The sequence below is a fragment of the Peromyscus eremicus genome, chromosome 9 (genome assembly GCF_949786415.1).
Source record: "Peromyscus eremicus chromosome 9, PerEre_H2_v1, whole genome shotgun sequence".
Lineage (NCBI taxonomy): Eukaryota > Metazoa > Chordata > Mammalia > Rodentia > Cricetidae > Peromyscus > Peromyscus eremicus.
In genome coordinates this window covers 57,790,659-57,816,546 of record NC_081425.1, presented here as the reverse complement: position 1 = coordinate 57,816,546, position 25,888 = coordinate 57,790,659, and the positions used below count along the sequence as shown (strand labels likewise).

At 48.2% G+C, this 25,888-nt stretch overlaps 2 protein-coding genes across 3 annotated transcripts; both read left to right on the top strand.

The window, feature by feature from the left end:
• Window positions 1-1,058: 1,058 nt before the first annotated feature.
• Prss51 (serine protease 51) lies at window positions 1,059-4,928 on the top strand. Of its 2 annotated transcripts, none has more exons than XM_059273486.1 (5): window positions 1,059-1,326; window positions 2,438-2,624; window positions 3,266-3,525; window positions 4,310-4,452; window positions 4,624-4,928. In XM_059273486.1, exons 1-5 carry the CDS (start codon window positions 1,179-1,181, stop codon window positions 4,918-4,920), a joined length of 1,035 nt encoding a protein of 344 aa, XP_059129469.1. In that variant the 5' UTR covers window positions 1,059-1,178; the 3' UTR covers window positions 4,921-4,928. The 2 variants fall into 2 exon arrangements, with proteins under 2 accessions (XP_059129469.1, XP_059129470.1); XM_059273487.1 differs by having other exon boundaries at window positions 1,065-1,326; window positions 2,438-2,529.
• Window positions 4,929-15,030: 10,102 nt separating this feature from the next.
• Window positions 15,031-24,790, top strand: LOC131919318 (serine protease 52-like). Its single transcript, XM_059273485.1, has 5 exons — window positions 15,031-15,170; window positions 20,199-20,397; window positions 21,503-21,753; window positions 22,967-23,109; window positions 24,503-24,790. The coding sequence occupies exons 1-5, from the start codon at window positions 15,089-15,091 to the stop codon at window positions 24,758-24,760; spliced, it is 933 nt and encodes a 310-aa protein (XP_059129468.1). The 5' UTR covers window positions 15,031-15,088; the 3' UTR covers window positions 24,761-24,790.
• The last annotated feature ends 1,098 nt before the right edge of the window (window positions 24,791-25,888 follow it).

The window sequence follows — 25,888 nt, the reverse complement described above, 5'->3', positions numbered from 1 at the left end:
TTTGCATTTCCCTGATGACTAAGATGTTGAGCAATTCCTTAAATGTCTTTCAGGCATTTGAGATTCTTCTGTTGAGAATTCTGTTTAGATCTGTAGCCTATATTTGAATTGGATTGTTTGGTGTTTCGATGTCTAGTTTTTTTAGTTCTTTATATATTTTGGAGATCAGCCCTCTGTCAGATGTGGGGTTGGTGGAAATCTTTTCCCATTCTGTAGGCTGTTGTTTTGTCTTATTGACCATGCCCTTTGCCCTACAAAAGCTTCTCAGTTTCAGGAGGTCCCATTTATTAATTGTTGCTCTCAGTATCTGTGCTACTTGTGTTATATTTAGGAAGTGATCTCCTGAGCTAATGCATTCAAGACTACTTCCTACTTTCTGTCTAGTTCAGTGTAGCTGGATTTATGTTGAGGTCTTTGATCCACTTGGATTTGAGTTTTGAGCATGCCGATAGATATGGATCTATTTGCAGTCTTCTACATGTTGATATCCAGTTATGCCAGCACCATTTGTTAAAGATGCTTTTCTTTTTTCCTTTGTACAGTTTTGGCTTCTTTGCCAAAAATCATGTGCGTAGGTATGCCGATTAATATCAGGGTCTTCAATTCAATTCCATGGTCCACATGTTAGTTTTTATGCCAATACCAAGCTATTTTTATTACTATAGTTCTGTAATAGAGCTTGAAGTCAGACAGGGTGATGCCTCCAGAAGTTGTTTTATTGTGAAAGATTGTTTTAGCTATCCTGGGTTTTCTGTTTTTCCATATGAAGTTGAGTATTGTTTTTTCGAGGTCTGTGAAGAATGACATCCACTTTTATTCTTCTCCTCCAACCAACCCATGATAGAGTTGGAATTTCCTATAAAGGCACATGGAATTTTTGAGACCCAATTTCAGAGAATATAAAATCGCACCCAGAGACCCAAAACTCTTTACTGCCAATGGTGGTAGTAGCATAAATGGCTCCTCAACGTGCTCAGAGTCAAGGGCAAGGCCAGAGCACACAGGCAGATGATACTCCGCATGAAGCGTTCAGGGTGTCCCTTACCCACTATGCAAAGGGATCGGTAACCAGAAAGAATGGGGAGAAGGACGTGGCTCCATCAGGCTGTGCCTGCACCTCCTCTCCATCCCAGCTTTTACTGTGATGTCACCAGGCTAGGCTTTGCCATGCATTTGTGATGCCCACCTGTGGCAGCTGCAGCTGCTGTGGTATCAGTGTGGGCAGGACGTCAAGGTGGGCCACACTGGGCTGCAAAGACGACACGATGCTCTCACTTCTAATTGCATTGCTCATGGCATCTAAGGGACACGCCCAGGAACACCAAGGTTAGTGTCTGGCTAGCCCAGAACGAAGGTAGGGAAAAGCCTGCCACCTCATCCCTGGATGCCCTAGAGTGGATGGGGAGCTCCAGGGGGTACAGAGTTAGAGGTCTCTCACCCAGATCCAGAGAACATAAACTCTCACCCAGAGACACCCAGAGCTCTTTACTGCCAGAGGTGACAGCAGATGGAATCTGGCTCAGGGAATGAGGAGAGTGTGACTGATGGATCAAAGCAGATGTCCTGGACTGGTTGAAGATGCTACCTACAGTGAATCCCCCAGGATCTGGGCCCAGAGTCCGAGAAGCACAGGAGACTTGGGGAAGATCAACAACTGGCATTATTTCTTCCACTCAACCCCCTCTCTTCAAATGAACCGAGGCTCTTTCCAGGCCCAGACCCTGAAAGAGGCTGAAGAAAGGTGTGGGGTTGAAGAGGAATACATTTAATTTAGAAAATATTAGGTCACGTTGGTGTAAGGAGTCGGTTCATGTAACATTTGCTCTGTGGTCCTGGGAGATGCCCCACAGAGAAAGTTCTGTGGGTAGACCAGATGTGCAAATGTTTGGTTCTCTTTCTGCAGAATTACAGCAGGACCCCACACAAAAGGATGCTGGCGTGTATTATGGTTCACAAAGTAGCTTTGCTGTATTTGATCTGTTCCTCCTCCCTCCCTCCCTCCCTCTCTCCCTCTCTTCCCCCCCTCCCTCCCTCCTTTCCTTCCCCTCCCTCCCTTCTTCCCTCCCCACCCCACGTATGTATGCATAGTATGTACTCATTTTTCTCAAAGTCACTCACAGCTTTTTACAATTCTATCAAGTAACAGCATTAGTTGGTAAATTTCTGTTGCTTTTCCTCCATTGCCCTTCCAACATCCTTTAAACACAGAATATGAATTTGTGATTTCTGAGGCAGGTCTATTTTTGTTAGCTCGCATTTTCCTGCCCTGGCCATTTTCAGTTTGGAGGTATTTTCTAAGATCTGTCCTGTGGGCCCTCTCTTTTGATTTCCCTCAGATGCCACCCTGCTCTTACCTGGGAAGCCTCTGGGAATGTGACATGAGGATTTCTCTGGGCCCCTCGTGTACCAATGTCTCTGCTTTCTCTTTCAAAATCAGTTCTGTGTGGCCACAGACCTGCCTTTCCAAACTCATCATGGTTGCCGTTCCGTGAGCTGCTTGAAGTCCAGAATGGTGAATTCCCATGGCAAGTGAGTATCCAGATGCTTGGGAAACACCTGTGTGGAGGCTCCATCATCCATCAGTGGTGGGTTCTGACGGCAGCACATTGCTTCCCAAGAACCCTGTAAGTGTCTGGGCATCGCCTTGATTTGTGTCCCATGTAGTACACATGCAGTCTGGGCTAGCCACTTGGTTGGTTGGTACATGAAGCTTTTGAAGCCATAGGCTCTGTGCCCAGTGGCTTTGGACCAAAGTCTGCTCGTACCTAAGCATCTCTCTTGACTTCATCAACTATATCCCAAGTTGGCTGCTTCTTGTAGCTCAGCACCTGTGTTGGAGAAAAATCAGTGTAAGTTTCCTTTTCCTGCCCACCCCCTGTATATTAAGACACATTAAATTCATTCATTGTGCATGCATTGAGCACCTACTGGGGACAGTTTCAAGAGACAGGGATGTAGCAGTCAATAAGAGAGCCAAGATTCCTCTCACTGAGGCATTCGCATCCTCTTTTCTGAATGGCCACATTGCACTTGTGTTGGTGAGAGCTTCTCCTGAGCTAATGGTTCACCTGTTCAGAGATCCTTCTGGGCCTGGTTCCTGACTCTGACCTCCTTGGTCTCTAGATGCATACCCTTCCCCCGACCCCACAGCTTACCCACTATTCTATACTATTTAGTGGCAAGTTCCACTGCTTGGAAATGTGTCTGCAGATGCAAAGTGCCCACGACCATTGTCAGCTGTGGTGCTTTTGTATCCATTCTTCAGATTAGAAATGGCAGTGGTGAACATCACTGTAGTCATGGGAACCAAGACTTTCAGCGACTTCAACTTGGAGAGAAAGCAAGTGCAGAAGATCATTGCTCACAAGGATTACAAGCCGCCCCACCTTGACAGCGACCTCTGCCTGCTCCTGCTTGCCACGCCAGTCCAATTTAATAAGGTCAAAATACCCATCTGCCTGCCTCAGAAGGAGAGCTCCTGGGACCGGTGCTGGATGGCGGAGTGGACATCAACTCACAGCCACGGTATGCGCCTTGCCTTCCTGCTGGTATGAAGCTCACCTGTAGGCTGCCTTCTGCTGAGCAGAATGAGGTTTAGATGGGGAAGATTCAGGTTTGAATTTGTGGCAGTACACATCACCTTCTTCATCATCACCTCTTCCCATCCACAGAATAACAGCAATGCCTCCCTCAACTGAATCACGTAGATGAAATGGATGAAATTATGTAAAGTCCCCTGCAAACACACGGGACACAGAAGAATCTCAAAACTTGAAAGCAATAGTCATTTTTATGGATTCCATAAAAAGCGTGTGGCTCACACAGCTGTGGTGAGCCTCACAGAGAGTCCACCATTTGCTGATATAATCAAACCAGTGGCCTGAGGCAGTGAGCACTGGCAACTCCACTCCTTTTCCTACAGAGCACCAGGCTGGTCATCCACGGACCACGAACAGGGAGGAAGCCAGAATTTCCTTTAGCACTGTGGTTATTTCCCCCCCACCCCATACAATGACACATCCTGATGTGCTTTCTCTTCCAAGTGTCTCCATTGGGCTCACCAAAGGGACTGGCTTGCTTCTGGAGAGAGCCTGCATCCTCCGGGCACATACATTAGCAGAGGGACTACTTGTTGGGACACCTAGATAGCACAGTGGGGTCTTGCACTAAAGCATCCATCCTAGGGGACCTGTGAATCTGACTTGTTGGGCCCTGCAACCTTGCAGGACCTCCGCTCTGATGTGTGCGGGCTGGCCACTGTCGTGGCCAATGCATGCTCATCCTCAGGCTAGCTTCCTTACTTTGCTAGGCTCAACCAGAGGCTTCAACATGCACATGACGAAGCTGAGGGTGGTGCAGATTAACTGGAGAGCATGTGCCAAGAGGGTGGCTCAGCTCTCCAGGAGCATGCTTTGTGCCTGGAAGGAAGTAGGCACCAACGGCAATTGCCAGGTACTCAGCCCCCGCTACACCCTCCTCCCCACACCCCACGATTCTTAGGTTCCCTGAAGGAGTCCAGGAGGGAGGCCCCTGCTCATACCACTAGCCATCCCTCTGTATCCTCTTGCTGGAGGGCTCCACTGGCCTCTCACAGGTTGTGCTTCTTGCTTTTCTCATTCCCAGGGAGACAGCGGGGCACCCATGGTCTGTGCTAACTGGGAGACTCGAAGGCTCTTCCAAGTGGGTGTCTTCAGCTGGGGCATAACCTCAGGTTCCCGGGGGAGGCCCGGTATGTTTGTGTCTGTGGCTCAGTTTATCCCATGGATCCTAGAGGAGACACAAAGGGAGGGAAGAGCCCTCACCCTCTCAAAAGCCTCGAGAAGCCCCTTGACTTGCGTTTCACGACACCCCATATTGCTAAGCTTGGGGTCTCAAATACTGCTTGCTGCCGTGTTTGCTGGGGATAAATCAAATTGCTGAGCTCTGAACCTGCTTGCCGTCTGTCCCGTCTGTCCTCTCCTGTCTTGGCACAAGCATCTGAGGAACGCTGACTATCAGTTGGTCTCTGTATCAGATGAGTTAGCCACAGACTTAGTTCCCCGCCTCACACTCTAATGTAGGAATGTCAAGCTCCATGCTGAAAGAAGTGCTGTGTGTGCTGTGGGGGGACTCCAGAGGAAAACATGTCCTCTGACAAAGGAGGGCCAGAAGGGCGTGATTCAGGAAATCTTTGAAAATCTCCCATAGGAAGTCACCCCATCCTTCCTATGAAGGAGGCTCCATCTGCATTGTGAGTCCCTTCTCCAATGTCCTGAATTGCTTCTTTCTCTCTTGGGACATGATAAGATCCAGCCATAGACCAGTCTTACTATGTCAGTCCAGTACCTAACCTAGGACTGCACCCAGGGAACTCCCAACCTAGCCTGCAGATGCCTCCATGTCCTGGACATGCATAAAGATCTCTGTGTGCCCAGGTAGGGCAAGGGCTCTCTGGTCCAGTTGCAAGCTAAAAGTAGGAGATTATGACTCAGGACTTGGAGACCACACCTTTCCTTCCATTTTTTAGTTTATCCAAAAAAATACTTCCGGATAACAAATTGTTCCAGAGGCACTGATGCCTATCTACTTCTCCAGCACATGGAGACTGAGACTTCCCAATGACCAAAGTCACCACCCATCATATGTGAGAGTGGACTGAACTAATCTAGGGACATCAGAGCCAACATGCCCACTACTAGAGACAATAAACAGAATAGCTTATTGCCAGTCACAAAACAAAGGGTAAGAATTTAGGCTGAGAAAACCACACATCCATGTTTGAAGACCAGTGTCATATCATGTATCCATGAATTAATGGTGGTCACATCTCTAGATCTTTTCTTGGTCAAGTCCATATGGCACAGATACAAGGGAGGCAACCAATTATATGGACATGGGAGTTATTTGCCCATTTATTCATTTGGATACTTTGTGAATACTATGTATAGTAAGGATACATATATACATTTATATATATATATATATATATATATATATACATGCTATATATAAATGTTATATAACTTCATTCTATCTTCTATTGTCCATCTATTTTCTAGGAATTGTGGGGAATGAGTAGTCTAATATCTGTAGAAGAGGCACTGGACCACAACAGGGATTACAAAGTGCAGTGATACCTTATAACTTACAGTAAGAAATATATCCTACCTTGTGGCCAAGCACACACACAAATACACCCTTGAACTAACAAGTCACAAAGCAATACACCTGGTGCTAGGTAAACAAGGACTTAGATATGCATGACCAAGGCAAACTATAGCTAGATCTTGGTAGATCTGTCGTCTGAAGGTCAAGATGCTTCTTTGTGGTTAAACATCCCTGAAGCTGCAGGTAGGATGTGCTCTTTTAAGAAACCATGGTGCTGGGGCACTTTCCTGGTTGCTATACGTTCACATTAAGATATGTGACCTGAAAGGACCTTGGTTTAATTATTATATCAATTTCATTGTGGTTAACCCACTTGTGGACTTTTCAAGAGGATCATGAGGGAACACTAAGTACCCTAAAAGGAAGATCAGTCCATCAGGATTTTGGATGGAGAAAGGGTTACCCTATCTCATGAATGTGCCACCCATCTCAAAATATTCATATAACCTTCACATTCACAATGCAGGACCCCCTGTGCTGATACCCACCTTGAGGGCAGCCCACTCCAGTTTCTTTTTGTTTTGCCAAATACATTTCTGCTTAAACCATGTGTGTCTCCTGACTGAATTCTTTCCTTTGAGAAGACAAGAACCGAGAGCTTCCACCCACAACAGTAAGTGATCTGGGTTTACTAAGGTGTCAGGATCTAACGGTGGCGTGTGAAATGGGAATCACTATTTGGAAGCACTTGATGGAGGTAAAGCCTAACCTTCACACCGTGTTTAAGGGAGTGGCTGCAGATTAACCACCCAGGAGTGGGATTCCATCACTTGGTTCTCAGATCAATTCCTTGTCTGGCATTCTTCTTGAGTTTGTTAAAGGAAACACAGGGGAACGCTGCTGAAGTAAGGTGGACTATGGGAGATATTTTGACCAATCATCTAGGGAATGCCTGTGAATAAAAGGTAAGGGAAAGCAGAGCCATAAGACAACAAGGAAAGCTCTGGTATTCAGAAACAATCAGGCCAATTTTTTGATACAGTGGATAACTTTCTTTTGGAACCAATTGTAGAAGCTTCTCAAGTTCTTTGATTACATCTTGACGTTGAGACTTTAAAACTCCAAGATGGTGGGGGTGTTGCCATTTTGTTTGTTTTTGTTTTGTTTTGAAACTTTCCACTGCATTTAATAATGTAGAACCTTGAAGCAGATAGAGCCTTGTAGCAAAACCACTTGGTCTGAGCTCAAGGATGACAGGCCATTACTTGGCTCAGGGGCACAGCGTACCACAGACCACCACAATCTATTTCCCACTAGCAATGAGGTCATTGTTGCCTTCAAACAAGCCAGGCTGAAACCACACCTAAGAGTCTCATCTTTGAAGTGTTATTTTCTAGAATTTTCAATGACAAAGTCTGTATCAGTTAGGAACGTGTCAAGGACACAGGAAGCACTTTGTGTGCCTCAGGCAGAAAGGAATGTAGGACACAAGTAAAGGCTTGGGACTCTCTGAAAGGCTCCATGCAGAGGTCGAGAGGAGGGATGGTAGCGTCCTGTCGGGGCTCGACCAAATACAGGAGCCACCAGACCCACTCCTGCTAATGATCTCCTAGTTATCCTTAGTATCAGGGAGCATTGAAGTTTGTGGCTAAATTTTATGGCCACCACCTAATGGTGTTTGCATGTCTGCCTACAATTGCTCTGAGAAAATGATTTCACCTTATGATGGCTGGTATTGTCTATACAACTGAGTCTAGAATCACCTGGGAGATGGGCCTGTAGGGGACTATCATGTGTTAACAGAGATGGGAAGCCCTGCCCACTGTGGGTGGCACCATCCCCTGGCTGGGATCCTGGACTGTGTAAGTAGAGAAGGGGCTGAGCAACAGCATGCATTCATCACTCTTTGTTCTAAACTTTAAATGAGCATGACCAGCTCCTGCTGCTCTGACTTCCCACCATGCTGGGTTATATCCTTAAACTTAGAGCCAGAACAAACCCTTTCGCCCTTAATTTGCTTTTGTCAGAGTATTTTATTGCAGCCGTAGAAAAGGAAACCAACACATGTCCCTTATTCTGCTTCATTTCAAAGCATCTTGGGCATCTGAGAAACATAGTTTGTCAGTGTTCAGTGGCTAGCTTCCCTGGCTAGTAGGGCAGAGAGGGCACTGGGTTAAAATGCAATCTCTAATGTGGGGACCAACTAACTGGCAGAAAGTTGCCAGGAGGGGTAAGTTCACACTCCCTAGTCCCAAGCACAGTACACTATATATGATGAGGCTTCATCACAGGTAACTGGGTGCCTTTGTTAGTCCTGCAATCCGCATGGCTCACAGCAGTCAACTCGTCCTCCAGAAGAAAGTTCCAGAAGATGCTGGCCTTTTATTTCCCCATATGCTCCAGCTCTCGCACTGCGGGTCTGTTTGCAGCTCTTGCCTGGGTCTGAGAAAGCTGCCTCCTGAGGCCTGAGCCCACCTGCTGTCCCAGATGCTGTTAGGCTTCCCCTCAGAAAGCCTTGACCAAAGTAAAAGCAGAAAGTGAGATGGTCAAGGTCCCAGGGCTGCTACTGGCCAGTTCCCATGGATGCTCATCCCCCAACCGTCTTCACCCCTGTGGCTTTCCCTGGGTCTAGGGTGGAGAGAGTCTCTCTTTTCCCCATGGTTGACTGCTTTGGCTAGTCCATTTAATTGCTAAAATGTCCATGATGTTCACGCCAACATCATAACGTCTCCAGTCTAGTTTTCAGAACGGAATTCCAGCGCCTCCCTAACTGAGCTCAGCTCCACTCTCTTAACCCAAGGGCTTTGCTGATTTTAGAACTTTCAATCTCCTTATTCCACCTCAAAGGGCCAGGAGGGGATACAGTCGTGAGAGGCTCAAGGGTTACTGAATCCTCAGGCTAGTCCACCTTTCTTAGCTGCTCTGGCAATCTCCAGGTGGATGGACAGTCATCAGGCAAACTCCTTATGGAAATGCAAGGCCAAAGCCCTCCCTCACCTCGCACCCCTGTCCTAAAGACTTCTGTACCACTGCACACAGTAATCCAACTGGTCTCAAACAAGAAAGAATCGGGACAGAGCTAAAATCCAAAAGGGAAAAAGGCAGGGCTACACTCCACAGGGAGTCATGTCTGTTTCCTAATCTGTCTCCTGCCCCAAATAGCTCTCCTCTCCTCCCCCACGCGTGTTGACGAGTTTCCTGCCTGGGCAGCAGATGCCACCAAGACTTAAACTAGGTCATGGAAGGTGGTGATGGGCTGACACAAGCCCACAGGCCATGTCCTCCTCTGACCGGCCTCCCCAGGTTCTTGGCCTACAGTTCGGCGCACAGACCTCACAAGGACACACAGCTCCTAGGGCTTCTGAGCAGGGTCTTTGCTCCCTAGAGTCACAGAGCAGAGTCCTCTGGGTAGCCAGAGATTGGGAGAGCCTGTCCTCTATGTAGGGACAGGAGCCTTGGGAGACTACAGCCCCTGTCCCTTCCTGACCCCCTTTCTTATAGGGGGAGCTTCGGGGCTGCCTTCAGCAGATCCCCAGGGTTTTCCAGCAGCACCTAGACAGCAGAGTAGCTGAGAGTATAATGTAAATCACAACAACAAAAACCTGGACTTTCACCTGATTTCAAACCCTGCCTCATTCCCACAGAGGCAAAGCAAGGTGAATGTCACCCTGCTACACGCCTTCAGCCGTACCTAATAACCCACTCCCATCAGCCTCTGCACCTGCCCCAAGTTCTCTGTCCTATGCTCTGAATCCCCCTCCCCTCTCTGTTTTACAGACAACTACCAGCATTACCACAGCAGGGCTGTGTATACATTCTGAACAAGGTGTGTGTTCCTAACCCACTGTGTTTGAGAGGTGGAGCCATGAAGGAAGACATTTAGAGTTAAAAGAGGTCAGAGGGTGGGGTCCAGTCTACAGGATAGTGTCCTAAGAACACCTTTGTAACACACACACACACACACACACACACACACGCACACACACACGTAAGGACACAGGAAGCCACCTGACTGGAAGCTCAGAAGAGAACCTTCCCTGGGAACCTGGATCTTGGACTTCTAACAACACTGAGAAACTTCCAGCAACTCCATCCTTAACTCAGAAAATAAGCACCAAGAGTTTTATCCACTCAGCCTGCAGCATCTTGTGGTGGCAGCCGTGGTAGAGGAAGACAGTATTAAAAAGTGATTTCTGCTCACATGCTGGGCCCTGGAATTCCTGAGAAGGTGCCGTCAGCAAGTGGGGTGTGTTCGCTACTTTCGTCAGAGTAGAGAAGCTGACTCAGCAGGTTCCAGGGTGCACACAGTCCATCATGGAAGGGGAGGGCTGGCTGCCGTCATGGCAATGGGAGCTCATAACTGGTCACATCACGACAGCAGCAGAGAGTGAGGAAGCAGGCCCATGGCGTGGGGTATGACTCAGAGGCTAAGAACACTTGCTATGCAAGCATGGGAACTTGAGTTTGAATCCTTAGCACCCACCTCATGTCTGGGTATGGCATCAAGGACCCAGGACCCCAGCAATGGGGAGGCAGAGCGGAAGATCCTCATAACCTGCTGGCCAGCCAGCCTAACCCAAACAGCAAGATTCAGGTGCAGTAAGAGACTGTCTTGCTGGGCGTCGGTGGCGCACGCCTTTAATTCCTACACTCGGGAGGCAGAGGCAGGCGGATCTCAGTGAGTTTGAGACCAGTCTGGTCACAGAGTGAGTTCCAGGACAGCCAGGATTGTTACAAAGAGAAACCCTGTCTCGAAAGACAGAGAGAGAGTCTCAAGAGAATAAGGCAGACAGCAGTAAAGACCCCAACTCTCACATACACACAATACACATCTCTCCTCTCTCTCTGTCTCTCTGTCTCTGTCTCTGTCTCTCTCTCTCTCACACACACACACACACACACACACACACACACACACACACACACCACACAGTGAGTGGCAGGGAGAAGTAGGCCAGCTATAACTTCAGACTCCACTCCTGCTAGGTCATGTCAATGAGACAGGCCCTAAGTTCAAAAGATTCCGTCCTACCCACCCAAAACAGTACCGGCAGCTGTAGCGTTCACACACAGGAGCCTGTAGAGGACAGTTCACATTCAAACCACAGCAGGACCACCACCCCTGTTGCTTACATCAGCGGATCTGTTTGTGTACACAGGGCAGTGCTACTTTAAAAGTCTGGCTTTGGCATTCTTGCCTCTATGGAACAGCGTGCTGTTTCAAGGCTCTGTGAATGGAAAGTCATGCCCATGAACTGCACAGTGAGACTTCGAACTTTCTCCTCTTCCCAGTCTAGCCTCTGCTTGAGCTCCAGCCCCTGGCGATGGCAGGTGTTTTCTCTACGCCTGTGGTTTTGTCTTTCCAGGAGGTCACACTATTGCAAAAGCACGGCAAGGAGCCATTTGTGTCTGACTTCATCACCGACCCCATCTGCTTGTGTTTGGGGTGCTGGCTGGTTCGTTCGGTAATGGCTTCTCTTCACTACTGAGTGGTCTTACTGTTGCGTGGGTGTGCCACTTTGTGTAACCTGTCCCCTAAGCATGGGCAGGGAGATTGTTACCAGGGTTTAGTAGTTATAAAACAGCCACTACAAAAGCTAGGATTGTTTTTTGATGTGAACATGTATTTTCTTTCTTTCATTTCCTCTTTCTTTCGCAGAGCAGGGCATTGAACCCAGAACCTCACTTATGCTAGGCCAGTACTGAACACTAAGCCGCATCCTCAGCCTCCTTTTTTTTTTTTTTCCTATTTTGAAATATGATCTAAGTTACTCAAGCTGGCCTTGAACTCATTCTGTAGTCCAGACTGGCCTTGAACCTATGATCTTCTTGTCTCTGCCTCTGTCCTCGGTAGCCGGGATTATAGGCCTGTGCCACCAGGCCTGGCCCAATGCTGTTTTCATTAGAATGTGAATGCTTGGAGATTGTCTGGGGTATAAATGAGGATAATGCATATGTGTTCTCCTGGAAGCTATGCTGGGAAGCTGTATGGGAATTTCTGGGAAATCTCTATAAATAGCTTTACTCCATCTCACATGCACATGTGACACCCACCCACCCACCCCCACCCCACACAGGGCCCCACTGTTTTGTAAACAGTGAGAGCCATAAGGTTCTGTTAAAAAGGAACAGGGGGAGGAGTTTTTCCCATCATTTCTGGTCCTCACTCGGCAGTGAAAAGGTAGGAGCTTGCTTGATGAATCCCAAAACTTAGCTTCAAACTGGTGGCAGTGTTACACACTCCCTTTGTGACAAATATCACATCCAATAATGAGCTATTTAACATTTCATGAGGCTTTCAGTCATTCTGATGGGACATTTCAAATAATTTAAACAAATTTACAAATTTACATTCGTTTATTGTGTGTGTGTGTGTGTGTGTGTGTGTGTGTGTGTGTGTGTGCCCACACCGCAGAGTACATGTGGAGGTCAGAACCACTTGTGGAAGTTGGTTCTCTCCCATAACTTTGTGGGTCCTGGGGATTGAACACAGGTCATCAGGCTTGGCAACAAGTCCCTTTCCCTGATGAACTGGCCCACTTGCAAGAGTTTTGAGAAGTTTTAAAGCCTCAGAACATCTTGGAGCCAAATGGTTGTGGTGCAGGCCTTTAATCCCAGCACTCTGGAGGCAGTGGCAGGCAGATATCTGAATTCAAAGCCAGCCTGGTCTCCAGAGTGAGTTCCAGGACAGCCAGGACTACACAGAGAAACCTTGTCTCAAAAAAAAAAAAAAAAAAAAAAAAAAGAGAGAAAGAAAAAGAAAGAAATACTTGGAAACTGCTCACATCTGCAGCTCTTAGCCAAACCTCAGGAACACTGGCTGTTTACACATCTGTTACCTTGTGGCGCTTTCTTTTGGGAATCATTTGGTGACCACAGAGCTGGGGAGACTGTTTATTCAGATCTGACCTTTATTCAGCCAACTGGCCCCACACGATTAGTCGGACAGTACTTTAGTTTGAGCTAAGCAAAGTTGCACAGTCTGCAGTTTTCAAGCTCCCAAGATGATAGTTCTGTTGTTTCACACTCTCTACGCCTCGATTTAGATTTTCCCCTACCTGAAACACGGTGTTCACTTCCCTGGACTGCTGAGCCTGGGTCCCACAACTGGGTAGCCTAGAATACCATCAAGTATTGTGGGAAGAGGTCCAAACCCACAGTTGTCAGGAGGACTTCCCATACCACCTCGGACCGTGCCAGGGAAAGCTCTGCTGTGGGCTCCTCTCTAGCTCCTGGTGGTCACCTGATGCTGACAACACACCTCCGTTCTTCACACGGGGTTCTCACTGCTTGTGTGTCTAAAGGATGCCAAGTCATGATGGAGGATGAGCTGGCTTATTCCAGCATGACCTCATTGTAACTCATCTCATTTGTTGTGGCTCTGCTTCCCAAGGAGTTCTATTTTCTGAGTTCTGTGGCTGGGACTTGAACATGAAAACGTGTGTGTGTGTGTGTGTGTGTGTGTGTGTGTGTGTGTGTGTGTGTGTGTTGGTTTGTAGAGGCACATGTCTATGGAGGCCAGAGGATAACCTTGAGTACCATTCCTGAGATGGATGCCATCCATCTATTTCAAAAGAGAGTTGGTCATTGATCTGGAACTCCCCAAGTAGACTAGGCTTACTAGCTAGAAAGCCCTGAGGGATCTGCCTGTCTCTGCCACACACGGCCCAGATTATAAGGGTACTATACCTGGTTTTTATTTTTATGTGGGTTTGGTGATCAAATTCATCCTTGTGCTTATAAGCACTTTATGAACTAAGTCACCTCCCCAACCCAATCATGGGGATTTTGAGGGTCACAATCCAATCTACAGCAAATTCCTCCTGCTCTTCCTCCAGGCCACTGCGAGACTCAACTTTTTCTTCTGAGGACTCTGCCTCATGGCCCCTTCCACACTGTGACCCTGCCCTGTCCTTCCGGGACACCCTTACTCCATGCACCTGGCATAGTGACCTTCCGCTGACCCCAGTGACACACCCTTACTCCATGGTGCATTAAGTACTCTCTTTGCTCTGTCTTTCTCCTGGCTTGGGAGTTCCCAGAGCTCAGAGAATATTCACTGTTCCCCTGGCTTCATCCTCCAAGGTTGGCATGTCGAAATGCTCAACAGGGCCTGGAGACAACACAAATGAGAGGTGAGTACAGGCAGGACCCAGCCCAGCGCCCCACAAAGGGTGTGCCCCCATCGCCCCAGGCTGTACCACCTGAGCTTCCCGTTGAGAGGAGCTCCTGGTCAAGGCGCTGTCTTTGCAAGGAGACAGTAGCAGTGAACCTGAGCGATTACATCAGGCTTGGAATCCTATGGGTTCTCGGCTGGGACATCAGCCTTAGTGCAATGCTTCTCAACCTGTAGGCTGCGACCCCTTTGCAGTTGAACGACACTTTCACAAGGGGCCACCTGAGACCATCAGAAAACACAGTGTTTACATTAAGATTCACAACAGTAGCAGAATTACAGTTATGAAGTAGCAATGAAAATAATTTTATGGTTGGGGGGTCACCACAGCATGGGGAAGTGTATTAAAGGGCCGCAGCAGGAGGAAGGCTGAGAACCACTGTCTAGGTGCACTAACCCTCTCCACACTACAGAGATGTGTCATCATCACTCATTTTCAGATAAATAAGGGCATCGCATCCAAGTTCGGTGACTCCTGCTGGTGACATGAGCTATGATGCCCATAGAGTGCGCACTGATACCTCTGCCATGTCATCTGGTTTATTGGAACCACACACCTCAGCGTCCTTCTCATTAGCAAAGGCCGTGTCTTCAGTCACTGTGTTCTGGGTCATCCACAAACCAGTCTGGGAGAAGCATCACTGTTTATGGAGCTCCCCCACTCCACCTCCTCTCTCCCTCGTCATTGCACCCTCCCCATCCCCCTCTTCCCAGAGGACTCAGGAGACCACCCAGCCTATTGTGATCTCAGTGGTCACCTAGGCCCCGCCCTCCATCCGCTTGCCCAAAGCTGAAGCTCCCCAGTACTGATGTGCAGGCAAGCTGATGAAAAGATGGAGGGATGGAAGAGCAGGGCTGTTGCTGCCATTGGCCTTCCTGTTGCCCTGGGCACGTAGCTCACTGGCATGTAGGTCTCTGGGGACCCTGTGGTTCAGTCCCTAAGGGGTGGTAGAATCATCTGGGAGCCAGTTCCAAAGGCGAGTTCCCAGGGATGCTGATTCAGTAGTTGGAGGGGCAGGATTTAGGAATCTGAGGTAGCTGGTCTCTGATCACATGATCACTGAGATTCTTATAACACCTACCCTTTAAAGATACTTGGGGGGGGGGGAGCCGTGTGTGTGTGTGTGTGTGTGTGTGTGTGTGTGTGTGTGTGTGTGATTTGCTATGTATGTAAGTACTGCAGTTTCCTAGGGTTAGTGGCCACACAGGCACATATTTCAGAAAAGGTAGCCAGCTGTTGGGGCAGTGATACCTACTGGCCACATCAGGAAGGCTTAAGTCCAGAAGGATCTTTAGAGACCCTCTGCCACCATGCTGAAAACCTTTGGAAAGGTCTAATGCAAAGCCACCATGTTACAGCACTCGAGCAAGGTGGGACATCAGTGTCCCCAGTGGTGGGCTCCTGTCTGAGTCAGAGAATGTATGTATGCAGTCCAGGTCAATGGGTTGGTCAACAAACTTCAACCCCCGGCCACAGGGTGTGCTGTTTTAGAAACTGTGTTTACAGCAGAGATGGACAGAGATTTTTTTTTTCTCTCTCTCAAGGTTTTTGGGCTACCTGGTGGTGGGCATGATGCCTTAAACACAGACACAAGAGCTGGACAGTTGGTTCAGGCCTCTAATCCAGCTACCAAGGAGGATGAGTCAAGAGGATCTCAGGTTCGAGCCTAGCCTAGGCTACAAGAGTGAGCTCAAGGCTGGCCTGGACAACTTAATAAGACTCCATTCTCGTTATAAAAAAGCAAAAAGAGAGCTGGGGAACGTTGGCTCACAGGTAGAATGCTTACCTCTCCCCAGTATGACATCAACAAAATCCCTGAGTAAACCTCATTGGCTGTGTTCTTGTACAAGGGCGTGAAACAGAAAAAACAGGCTAGTGTTGGAAGGAACCTGGGCGGAGCCAATGACATCAATCAGCTAGGGTCTTTCCGTACTCATCACACTTGACTCTTCGGATGGGGAGGCATATTTGCAAACATCGTGCAAAGGCCCTGCACAGGGAAGGAGCTTAATACACTGCCAAAGCAGACAGGCTGGTATAAATGGGAAAGAGGACCCAGTGCAGAGCTAAGAGATCTGCAGGGCCCCGGATTGCCAACTTTTGTCAAAACGCTGAACTCGAAGTTCCTGGTTCCTCTAGACTGCCTGGCCAACAAGTCCCAGGGATCTATCTGCCTGTCTCCACCTTCCCAGTGAGGGCGCCACTGAGCCCAGCTTTTTACATGGGTTCTGGGGGATCCGGTCCTGGTCTTCAAGCATTTTACCAACTGAGTATTCTCCCTAGCTGTGGGGCGTTTACCCACCAACCCCACAGTTTCCCAGAGTTCTCTTGAGTGTGAGCAGCAGGAAATATTAGATAGAAGGATTTAGATTGTGGAGATAGAAAATAAAGGATAGTCTCAAGAGGCCCCAGGCCCCGACTGTCTCTGCCCCAGGGTATTTATAGAGACGCCAAGGGGTGGAGCAAAAGACCTCCTCCCCCAGCACAGCCAAGTGCAGACCATCTCAGACACCTGCACTCAGGCCCATGGTCCTAATCATCCTCTATGCGGACCTGTTGGTAAAGCCACGAGGAACTGGAAAATGGGCTCCCACACCTAGCCCTGTCTGTCTGTTCTTGACAGTGATACTGGGTTTAAATCTGGTAAGATTGTGTCCATCCACAGTACAACATGCACCACTATCAGTTGGTACTCAGTTCTGCAGCCTGCATGGCTATGCCCTCCCATCCCATGACTTCAGATGATTCTTTTCATTTGCTTTTTGAGAAGCATTTCTCAGGGCTGTGGGACTCAGAATCCCACCAGCATCCCAGCGCTGCCCACCTGTCAGCAGAAACTGCTGGCAGTTCTGCTGAGCTTAGGTGCAGCATCGGACTTGATTGCCCGGAGGATGTCAATAGTCACAGTCACTACCTATTCATAACAGACCCAGCTCTCCAGGGAAACCTTCCTCCCATGCCGGTCCTCAACAGGGTGGATGGGGTCCCAACAATCAGTGTTGTATTAGAATGTCCCAGGTTCACAGTAAGCGATCATCTAAACCACATGCTTCCGGTCCAGTTAAGGCTTTTAAAGATTGGGCAGTATGTGGAATTCAGAAGCTCTGAGCAAGAAGGGAGCAGCTGGGTTTGAAATAGTCACACTTAGCTGAAAGTCCCTCTCTGCAGCCTACTTCTGTGCAAGCTTGAGCGATCCGCTTCTGTCTTCACGGTAAAGCGGGACTGCAGACACACCATGGAGTCATGTTGGGGTTATTAGGAGTCTCTTGCTCACACATGTAACACAGTAGCTGGCTCAGCGAAGATGCTCAAGAGGTGGCAGATGTGACTGTTTCCAAAAGATAAGACTGAAGTGCGTTATTGTGTGAGCCCAACCTAACTTCCAGTGCTCTCACTCTGCGTACTTGTTCACAAACAGTCGTTTCAAGTAAGCGTTTAATTATTCCTACCCCAATGTGCCTTTTTGACTGTGAAGGAATTCTGAGGTTCCCTTGCCGGAATACCAGGTGTCTCCATCTGAGATGAGATTGTAGGTGCTTTCTAGTGTGACGGCTTCCACCAGGAAGGGTCAAATATGCCTCCTTGACATGCGCAAGGCAGATGAGGCAGGGATTCCTGGAGTTACTCTTCACGTCTTCAAATGCAACGATGCTTCTGCAGACCTCCTGCTCTCCCTCAAATGTGATGACCTGTCTGTTGATCACCCACTCGCCCTCTACTCGGGCTCCCTGATTTGGGAACTCAAAGGGTTGATGCCTTTGAATAAAGGCTCCTCAATCCCCAGCTCCCTGTTCATGCCAATGGTTCAAGGAATTTTACCATTGATACTATGATCATTCATAATTATCCAGCCATCTATAAACCATTAGTCAACTACCTACCCACATATCTATCCGTCTACTCCATCTATTCAGCCATCCAGCTTTTCTCACCACCCCAGTACACCCATTTATTCCATTACTGTGCATTGGGTTCCTGCGTGATTCCAGCCTCTTTTCCTAGGTGGTGTGGCCATAAGAATTAGTCACATATGGCTCCTGCCCTCATGGGAATTAGACTCCAATGAAAGAAACAGATGTCAAGAGTTTACAAACATTTGTTAACTGTTGCTAGTGTTCCAAGGAGAATACCTGATACAAAAATGATACTGCAATAAACGCAATGTAAAGTTACACACACACACACACACACACACACACACACACACACACACACACTACTCTCGTAGCCCAGGTTAGCCTCAAACTCCCGCTTCTCCTGCCTCAGTTTTGCCCAGCTTGGCAAAAATTACTTTAGGATTGAGCTAAGATGCCCAGGATAGACAGAGGCACAGATCAGAGAGGAGACAGGGGAAGGGCCATGAGACAGGCAGCAGCGGGTCACTTCCAGGGAATTGAAAGAAGGCCTGCGATATTGGGGGAGACATGGAAAGACACAGAAGCAGTGGCTGGTAGTGGGGGTGGTGACACAAGAGTTGTGGTGGTGATGTGAATGTGTGGTAGTGGTTTGTGGTGTTGCTGTGTGTGTTGGTGATGGGGCTGTGTGGCAGGGATGTATGGTAAAGTTCTGTGGCGGCGATAGAGTTCTGTGGTAGTGGGGTGTATGGTGGTTGGCTTCTGTGGTGGTATAGTTCTTTGGTGACAGAGCTCTTTGGTGATGGCCTGTACGGGGATGGGGTGTGAAGTGAGATTGTGTGGATGGAGTGTATGGTGTGATTGTGTGGTAGGGCTGCATAGTGGTAGGGTATGTGGTAGAGGTCTGTGGTGGTAGGCATATGTTAATGGGGTGTACACAGTGGAGATGGTAGTGTGTGTAAGAGCACCATGTGTGGTAGGGTGGTGGCTATGATGATGTGGGTGTGGGATTGTGACTAGAGAAAGCTGGAATAGAAACATTGCTGTATTTTCCTGTAAGAATCGTGTGAATGCCATTGTCAATAGGCCACTGCCCTTGCTCCCAACTCAGCTCTGCTGTATAGAAGCTGTTGGACCTTTGGCCTGATGTTCAGCCTCAGGCTTCATCCTTTAAAACAGGGCAGCAATAATGTTAGGCAAAACAAGACAGTGCTTTTCAAACAGTGAATATTCAATACTGTAGATTTTATTGCATTTATTTATCGCTTAATCGGAATAGTACTGGAAGGGTGTGGGTGGGCTCAGCAGTAGAGGTACATGTTTGCCTAGCGGGTACCAGGCCCAGGGACTGAACCACAGTACTGAGAAGGAGGAAGAGGAGGTGGAAAGGGAAGAGAAAAAAGAGGAAGAAGAAGAAAGGACAGGGAACTGGAAGAGGAGGAAAAGAGGAGGAAAAGAGGAGAAAAAAATGAAATAGTACTGGAAAGACAACAAAGATGTCAAAACAACCCTGTCATACAGGAAATGTCGAAATCTCTTCTGGGGAGAATTGGAACGATCCTTGGAATTAAGGTTGCATGAAAGCTTGTTCCCTAATCACAATAGAAAAGTCAGGATAGGAGTAGGAGAGCAGGTGGGACCATCTTCTGACTATTGGTTTGATGGTGTCTGGAAGGTCCAGGAAAATGCACATTCACTCTGTACAGTGGGACGCCAGCCCTTCAGCATCTTTCGGGGGACAGTGAGGCACCATTTAAAGCAAGCGATACCACTATACAGACATAGGGGGAATTACAAGATCCAGCTGCAGGCCGTGGGTTTTGAGTCTCCCTTCTCAGGGCCTCACAGAATCATTTCAAGAAGCAAATGGCAGCGAAGGAGGTGTCCAGTGCACTCCACACCCGTGTAGCCGAGCCTTTGAGAGACGTGTGGTGGACTTGGATCAGTCTGTGGGTCCCTCTGCTGAGCCCTGCGGCCTGTGTGAGTGGGGAGAACAGGCTTGTAGTTAAGCTTCCTCCAAGACCCCCAAACTCGACTTTTGGGCCCTAGAACTTTCTTCTTCTCCCTCATTTTTTTTTAGTAACATGTGGCCAGGGAATAAGTGCCAGATCTCAACCACAGTACAATGTTTCTGCTATCGTGGGAGGGGAGCCTGTGAACATCTTGGAGTTCCCATGGCACGTGGGGATTATGAGTCTCGGCAATCATGTCTGTGGGGGATCTATTCTCAGTGAGTGGTGGATTCTAACTGCATCCCATTGCTTCGGCCAAATCAACAAGTAAGTGTTCCTGTAAGAAGTTTAGTGTGTGTGTGTGTGTGTGTGTGTGTGTGTGTGTGTGTGTGTGTGTGTGTGTGTTGGTACTAGGGATTGAGCCTAGGGGCCCATTCTGGGCAAGTGTTCTCTGCAGTCCAAGCCTTTTTTTGGCTTTTTATTTTAAGGCAAAGTCTCATAAAGTTTCTAGGCTGGCCCAGAACTCATTCTATAGCCCAATGAGGCCTTGAATTTGTAATTCTCATGCCTCAGCTTCCCCAGTAGCTGACCCTGTAGGGCTGTGTCAACAGGCTAACACTCAGGATTTTCTTCCTAACCAGTGTTGCTGAATGCTTGTCCCAGAGGCTAATGACCCTGGAACTTCATTCAACCAGCCATGTGACACCATGAGGTGCTAAAATGGCCTGTGTGGCTGAGTATTCCACCTGGCCTCTGGGAAGTGAACGGTTCTCCTCCCAGGATCCTATCCATCTTGAGGTGTGCTCCAGGCTTTGCGGCTCGCTAAGCACCCGTGGATATGATCCGACACAATGAACATCTTTCCAAGCTGATTACAGTAGTCCCTGCTTCTCACTGAGCACTGTGAGGATGAGCCTGGAGGATGACTTGTCAGGGGCCAGCCTGGACTACATAAGGAAGACAATCAAAAGAAACCCTAAATAGACAAAAAAAAAAAAAAAAAAAAAGTCTATCACTATTTACTTTTGCTGGAGACCCAGTGGGTGGTGAAAGACTGCAGAGTAGGAGGAACATGGAAGGCACTGGCGTGGGAGGGTGGGGCTCCAGCCCTCGAGCACCTATCACCAGCTCTTGGCTGGTGTACAAGTCCTTGAGTCCCATGACTCTTCCCAGACTCCTACTCTATAATCAATCCAGCCCTTCTTGAGAATCAAGGATGACGTCTTGGTGTCCTCCGACTGCCTAGATGCTGGTTTGTCCAAGTAAGATCGTCAGGCTAGATGCTGGAACTCCAGCTGCCTCCTCTGCTCAGATCTCTTTAGCCCCTCACTAAGTAGGACATAGCCCCTGATGGCAGAAGGATTTTTTCCCTTAGGGATTCCTCCTTTCCACCTCTATCATTCACCTTCTCTCTCCTCTTATTTTAAATGAGCTCGAACCTGGAGATCATGCATGGCAGAGATGACTTCACCAACACGGAGGACTTGAAGTATAAGGAAGTAGACAAGGTGATCATACACCCAAGTTTTGATAGCTGGCTCCTGGACAATGACATAGCTTTGCTCTTGCTCAGATCCCCTTTAAACTTGACTGTCAACAGTGTACCCATCTGCGTTTCAGAAGTCTCCAACGTACTGGCATGGGATAACTGCTGGGTGACAGGATGGGGCATTACCAATACCAGTGAGTGACTCTGGCTTGGGTATTACAGGGTGGCATGTGGCTGGTGTTCAGAAGGGTTAGAAAAGTCTATAAGCTCTGCTGGCCCTTGAAGTTTTGCCTGGTGGACCTGGTGACTTCAGTTCCCATTGAAGGCCCATATCGTCCCTTATCCTCAGTCCCTCAAGCAGCCAGCCTTCATGAGACTTCTGGAGCAAACGGTGTGCTTATGCTCTAGAACATGAACCCTGGACAGCACCTCAGGAGAAACCCAGACAGAAGTTTGCCAAGTCCAAAAGTTCACTCAGTAGCATTCTAGGGGACTATGGAAGGACCCAGGGCAGCAGTGTGGACCGCCTCTGCTCTGGATGATGGCGTCAGCATTGCTTGACTAAGGCCAAGGGCTCTGACTAACTGAAAGCCCCAGATCCAGGCCAAGGAAAAAAATCACTGAGTATAAAATGTCCTTTGTAGAAGCAACTTGCAGCCCACTCCCAGACCCCTTCCCAGTCATGCCTGTAAACTGATCCCTTTTGTCCAGGTTCTTGGTAAGCATGTCTTGCCCCATAATCCATCAGCAGGGAACACCTTGCAAGTCATGCTGTTCCTCTGTGTAAGCCCTCACATGGCCGAACCTGTGTTCTGGTGTTGGGTTCCAAAGTCCCAACCTGGGTGGGAATCTGTCTTCGATGATTTTTATGAGCTTAAACGAAACAGCAACCAAGTTCTTGACACCAGAGTCCTCAAGTATTGTTCAATACACATGCCTTGACTTTTTCTCTATTCCGGAAGCATCCTAGACACAGGATTCGGCAATACCTAAAGAAAAAGAAAGCATCTGCACCCTGGGAAGTGAGTGCCCCTCCCTGGTGAATGTCTCAAGGAGCCTAGTGGTACAAGCTCACGTATCTGCCTGGGTTCTCTTGATCATCACGGATTCAAACAAACATGTTTCCAGGATTCCAGTGGGGGCTTGTGCCTACTGTAAGATTGGAAGATGTTAAACTCAGGCTGAGATTAGGCAGGGTCCTAGTCCTGGGGAACTAAGGATGCTTGGGAGATCTTGATGGTCTTCTAGACACCTCTTCCTCTCCCACATTCCCACCAAACTTGATTGATCTCTGGGCGAACAGAAGTTCTTGCGTATTGGGGTGATGTGGGAGGGCCCTGGCACTCAACTTAAAGGGACCATTTTAGCTGAGGCTCTCTCTTCTCCCCTGCTTCTCCTCTGGGTCAGGTTTAGTAAAAGTCCAACCCTCAAAGCTGCAGAAAGTCAATGTGGAGCTGTTTGCATGGGACTGGTGCGGCCAGGTTTTGCCTCTACTAACCAAGAATATGCTGTGTGCTGGGGCTCGAGATGCTGGGAAGGATGCCTGCCAGGTAAAGGGTTGGGCTCCGCCTGGGGAGGGTGGCTGGCTTTTCTTTCCAATGGATGAGATGCCACATCTCTTCCCTGGGACCACGGTAGCAAATAACCCAAGCTGGGCGGCTTTAACCAACATACACGATCCTCCCACAGCTCAGGATGACACAAGCCCTAAATCAATACACGGGCAAGGCCTGTTCCCTCCCCAGCTCTCGAAGGGGCGCCATGGCCACCTCTCTAGCTCCTGGTGTGGCCTTGCTCTAATGTTTGCCCATGAGTGTGGCTTCTAATTTACTTACTCCCCGCCCCGCCGAGTCATTTAAAAAGTGGTGCTTTAAGTATTACATTTTATAATTTTAACATAACACTGCTCTTTTTGCATTTGCTATATATTTGTCTGTGTATCCGGTAGATTCAACCAATGGTTTTTTATGAGGCATGATGGATTTTTGCTTATTCTCTTCACTTTTTGCAATTGTGAGGAAAATAGAGAAAGCTGAGCTGGTAGAAAATGCATTCTTGGGGAAAGCCTAAGTTTTTGATACAGAAACATTAAAAAAAAAAGGATACATTAATCAATGACCTAGGTGGTGATGATGATGATGATGATGATGATGATGATGGTGGTGGTGATGGTGGTGATGATGATGATGATGTTGGTGATGGTGGTGGTGGTGGTGATGATGGTGATGATGGTGATGATGGTGGTGATGGTGATGATGGTGGTGATGGTGGTGGTGGTGATGGTGATGATGATGATGATGTTGGTGATGGTGGTGGTGGTGGTGATGATGGTGATGATGGTGATGATGGTGGTGATGGTGGTGGTGGTGGTGGTGGTGGTGGTGGTGGTGATGGTGATGATGGTGGTGATGGTGGTGATGGTGGTGGTGGTGGTGATGGAGATGATGATGATGATGTTGGTGATGATGGTGGTGGTGGTGATGATGGTGATGATGGTGGTGATGGTGGTGGTGGTGGTGATGGTGATGATGTTGGTGATGGTGGTGGTGGTGGTGATGATGGTGATGATGGTGGTGATGGTGATGATGGTGGTGATGGTGGTGATGGTGGTGGTGGTGGTGATGGAGATGATGATGATGATGTTGGTGATGATGGTGGTGGTGGTGATGATGGTGATGATGGTGGTGATGGTGGTGGTGGTGGTGATGGTGGTGGTGGTGGAAATCAGTCTTTCATCAAGTTGTCACTCATCCAATTGCTTTAACTAACTTGCTTGCTCCCTATGCAACAGTCACAGCTGTGTAGCTGGAGAACTGAATAAAAACCAGATACCTGCCACCACAGGGACTCTCCAGTACCTTCTGCCAAGATGCTCACACTTCAGCAGGCTATGGGAGTGGCTTCCTACTGCCCTTCCACTCCCCAACAACTTTTCTCTCCTAGGGTGACAGCGGAGGACCTCTAGTTTGCAACAAGAAGAGAAACATAACCACTTGGTACCAGTTGGGAATTGTCAGCTGGGGCGTGGGCTGTGGCAGGAAGAACGTACCCGGAGTGTACACCAAGGTGTCGCATTACCTGGAGTGGATTAGAAAGGAGACAGCCAAGGCAGGAAAGCCTTACGTGTATGTGGAGGACTCTGCATGCTCTTTGCCTATCTCATGCTGGCCTCTCGTGTTCCTATATTTTGTAATGTTCTAACCTGGTGATTAAACATGATGCTGTCCCCCAGCCAAGTGTCCTTCTCAGTGTATGAAATGAGGAGCAGGGCGAACTCAAGCTTTGAGGGAGGATTCTCGGGCTCCACCTGAACTCACTGCACAGCTGTAGGAGGGTACCAGACAAGCCTGGGAACCACTGCAGAGTTTCAAGTGGGACTGAAAAGCGGGGTGAGTCCTCTCCAAGGTTCAGAGTCTCTTTCTAAAGGGGGTTAATATTGGGGCTAGTCAGCTAGTGAGTAAATAATTGGCCAAGAAAATAGCTTGGTCAAATCAACCAAACAACCAAACAACCCTGAGGAAAGCCAATGCCACTCACCCCATGCACTGTGACAGGCCTCTATGAATCATGCAAGGTAAAGAAAAAAACTCCCAACCTGCCACATAGGAAGACTCTATGTATGATACATGGACTGAATTCTACATAATTCCACATAATTACAGAGAAAACATAAAGCCATCCTGCAAACACAAAGATGATAACCTGATAAAAACCTGACTCTTGGGGCAGCTGTTCGCTCTTGAGCCTGCTGTCATGTTTTGAGAGAGCACTGTCACTGTGTCCATCTTCGATTTCTTTCTCCGATGAGCTCAAGAATCCCTGAGACTCACCTTCCATCCAATGGAAAGGGGCAATCCAGGGAACCTTGAGGCAGGGAGCCCATTCACTCCTCTCTCACACACATGCTTCCTTCTGCCTTTACCTTGCAGAGCAGTCACAGAGTGAGACCAGTCCGCCATCTTGCAGCAAGCTATGAGCCAGACTGCAGGAGAAACACAGTGTCTCCTCCAGCATTGACAACATTTGTCAAAGTTGTCAGAATCCCTGAAGGGAACGAGGGTGGAGTACACATACACACAGAACTTTCCTAGACTCTGCTGTGTCTGTGTCTCGTGTTAGGCACCTTGAACCAGGTGTAATAGAAATTCTGTAAACCTAGAACCATATAAAAGAGGAGCTTTGTAGGAGTGTGTGTGTGTGTGTGTGTGTGTGTGTGTGTGTGTGTGTGTGTGTTTGTGTGTGTGTGTGTGTGTGTGTGTGTGTGTTTGTGTGTGTGTGTGTGTGTGTGTGTATGTGTTGGGGGGATGATTTGGGGAAAATACATCAATA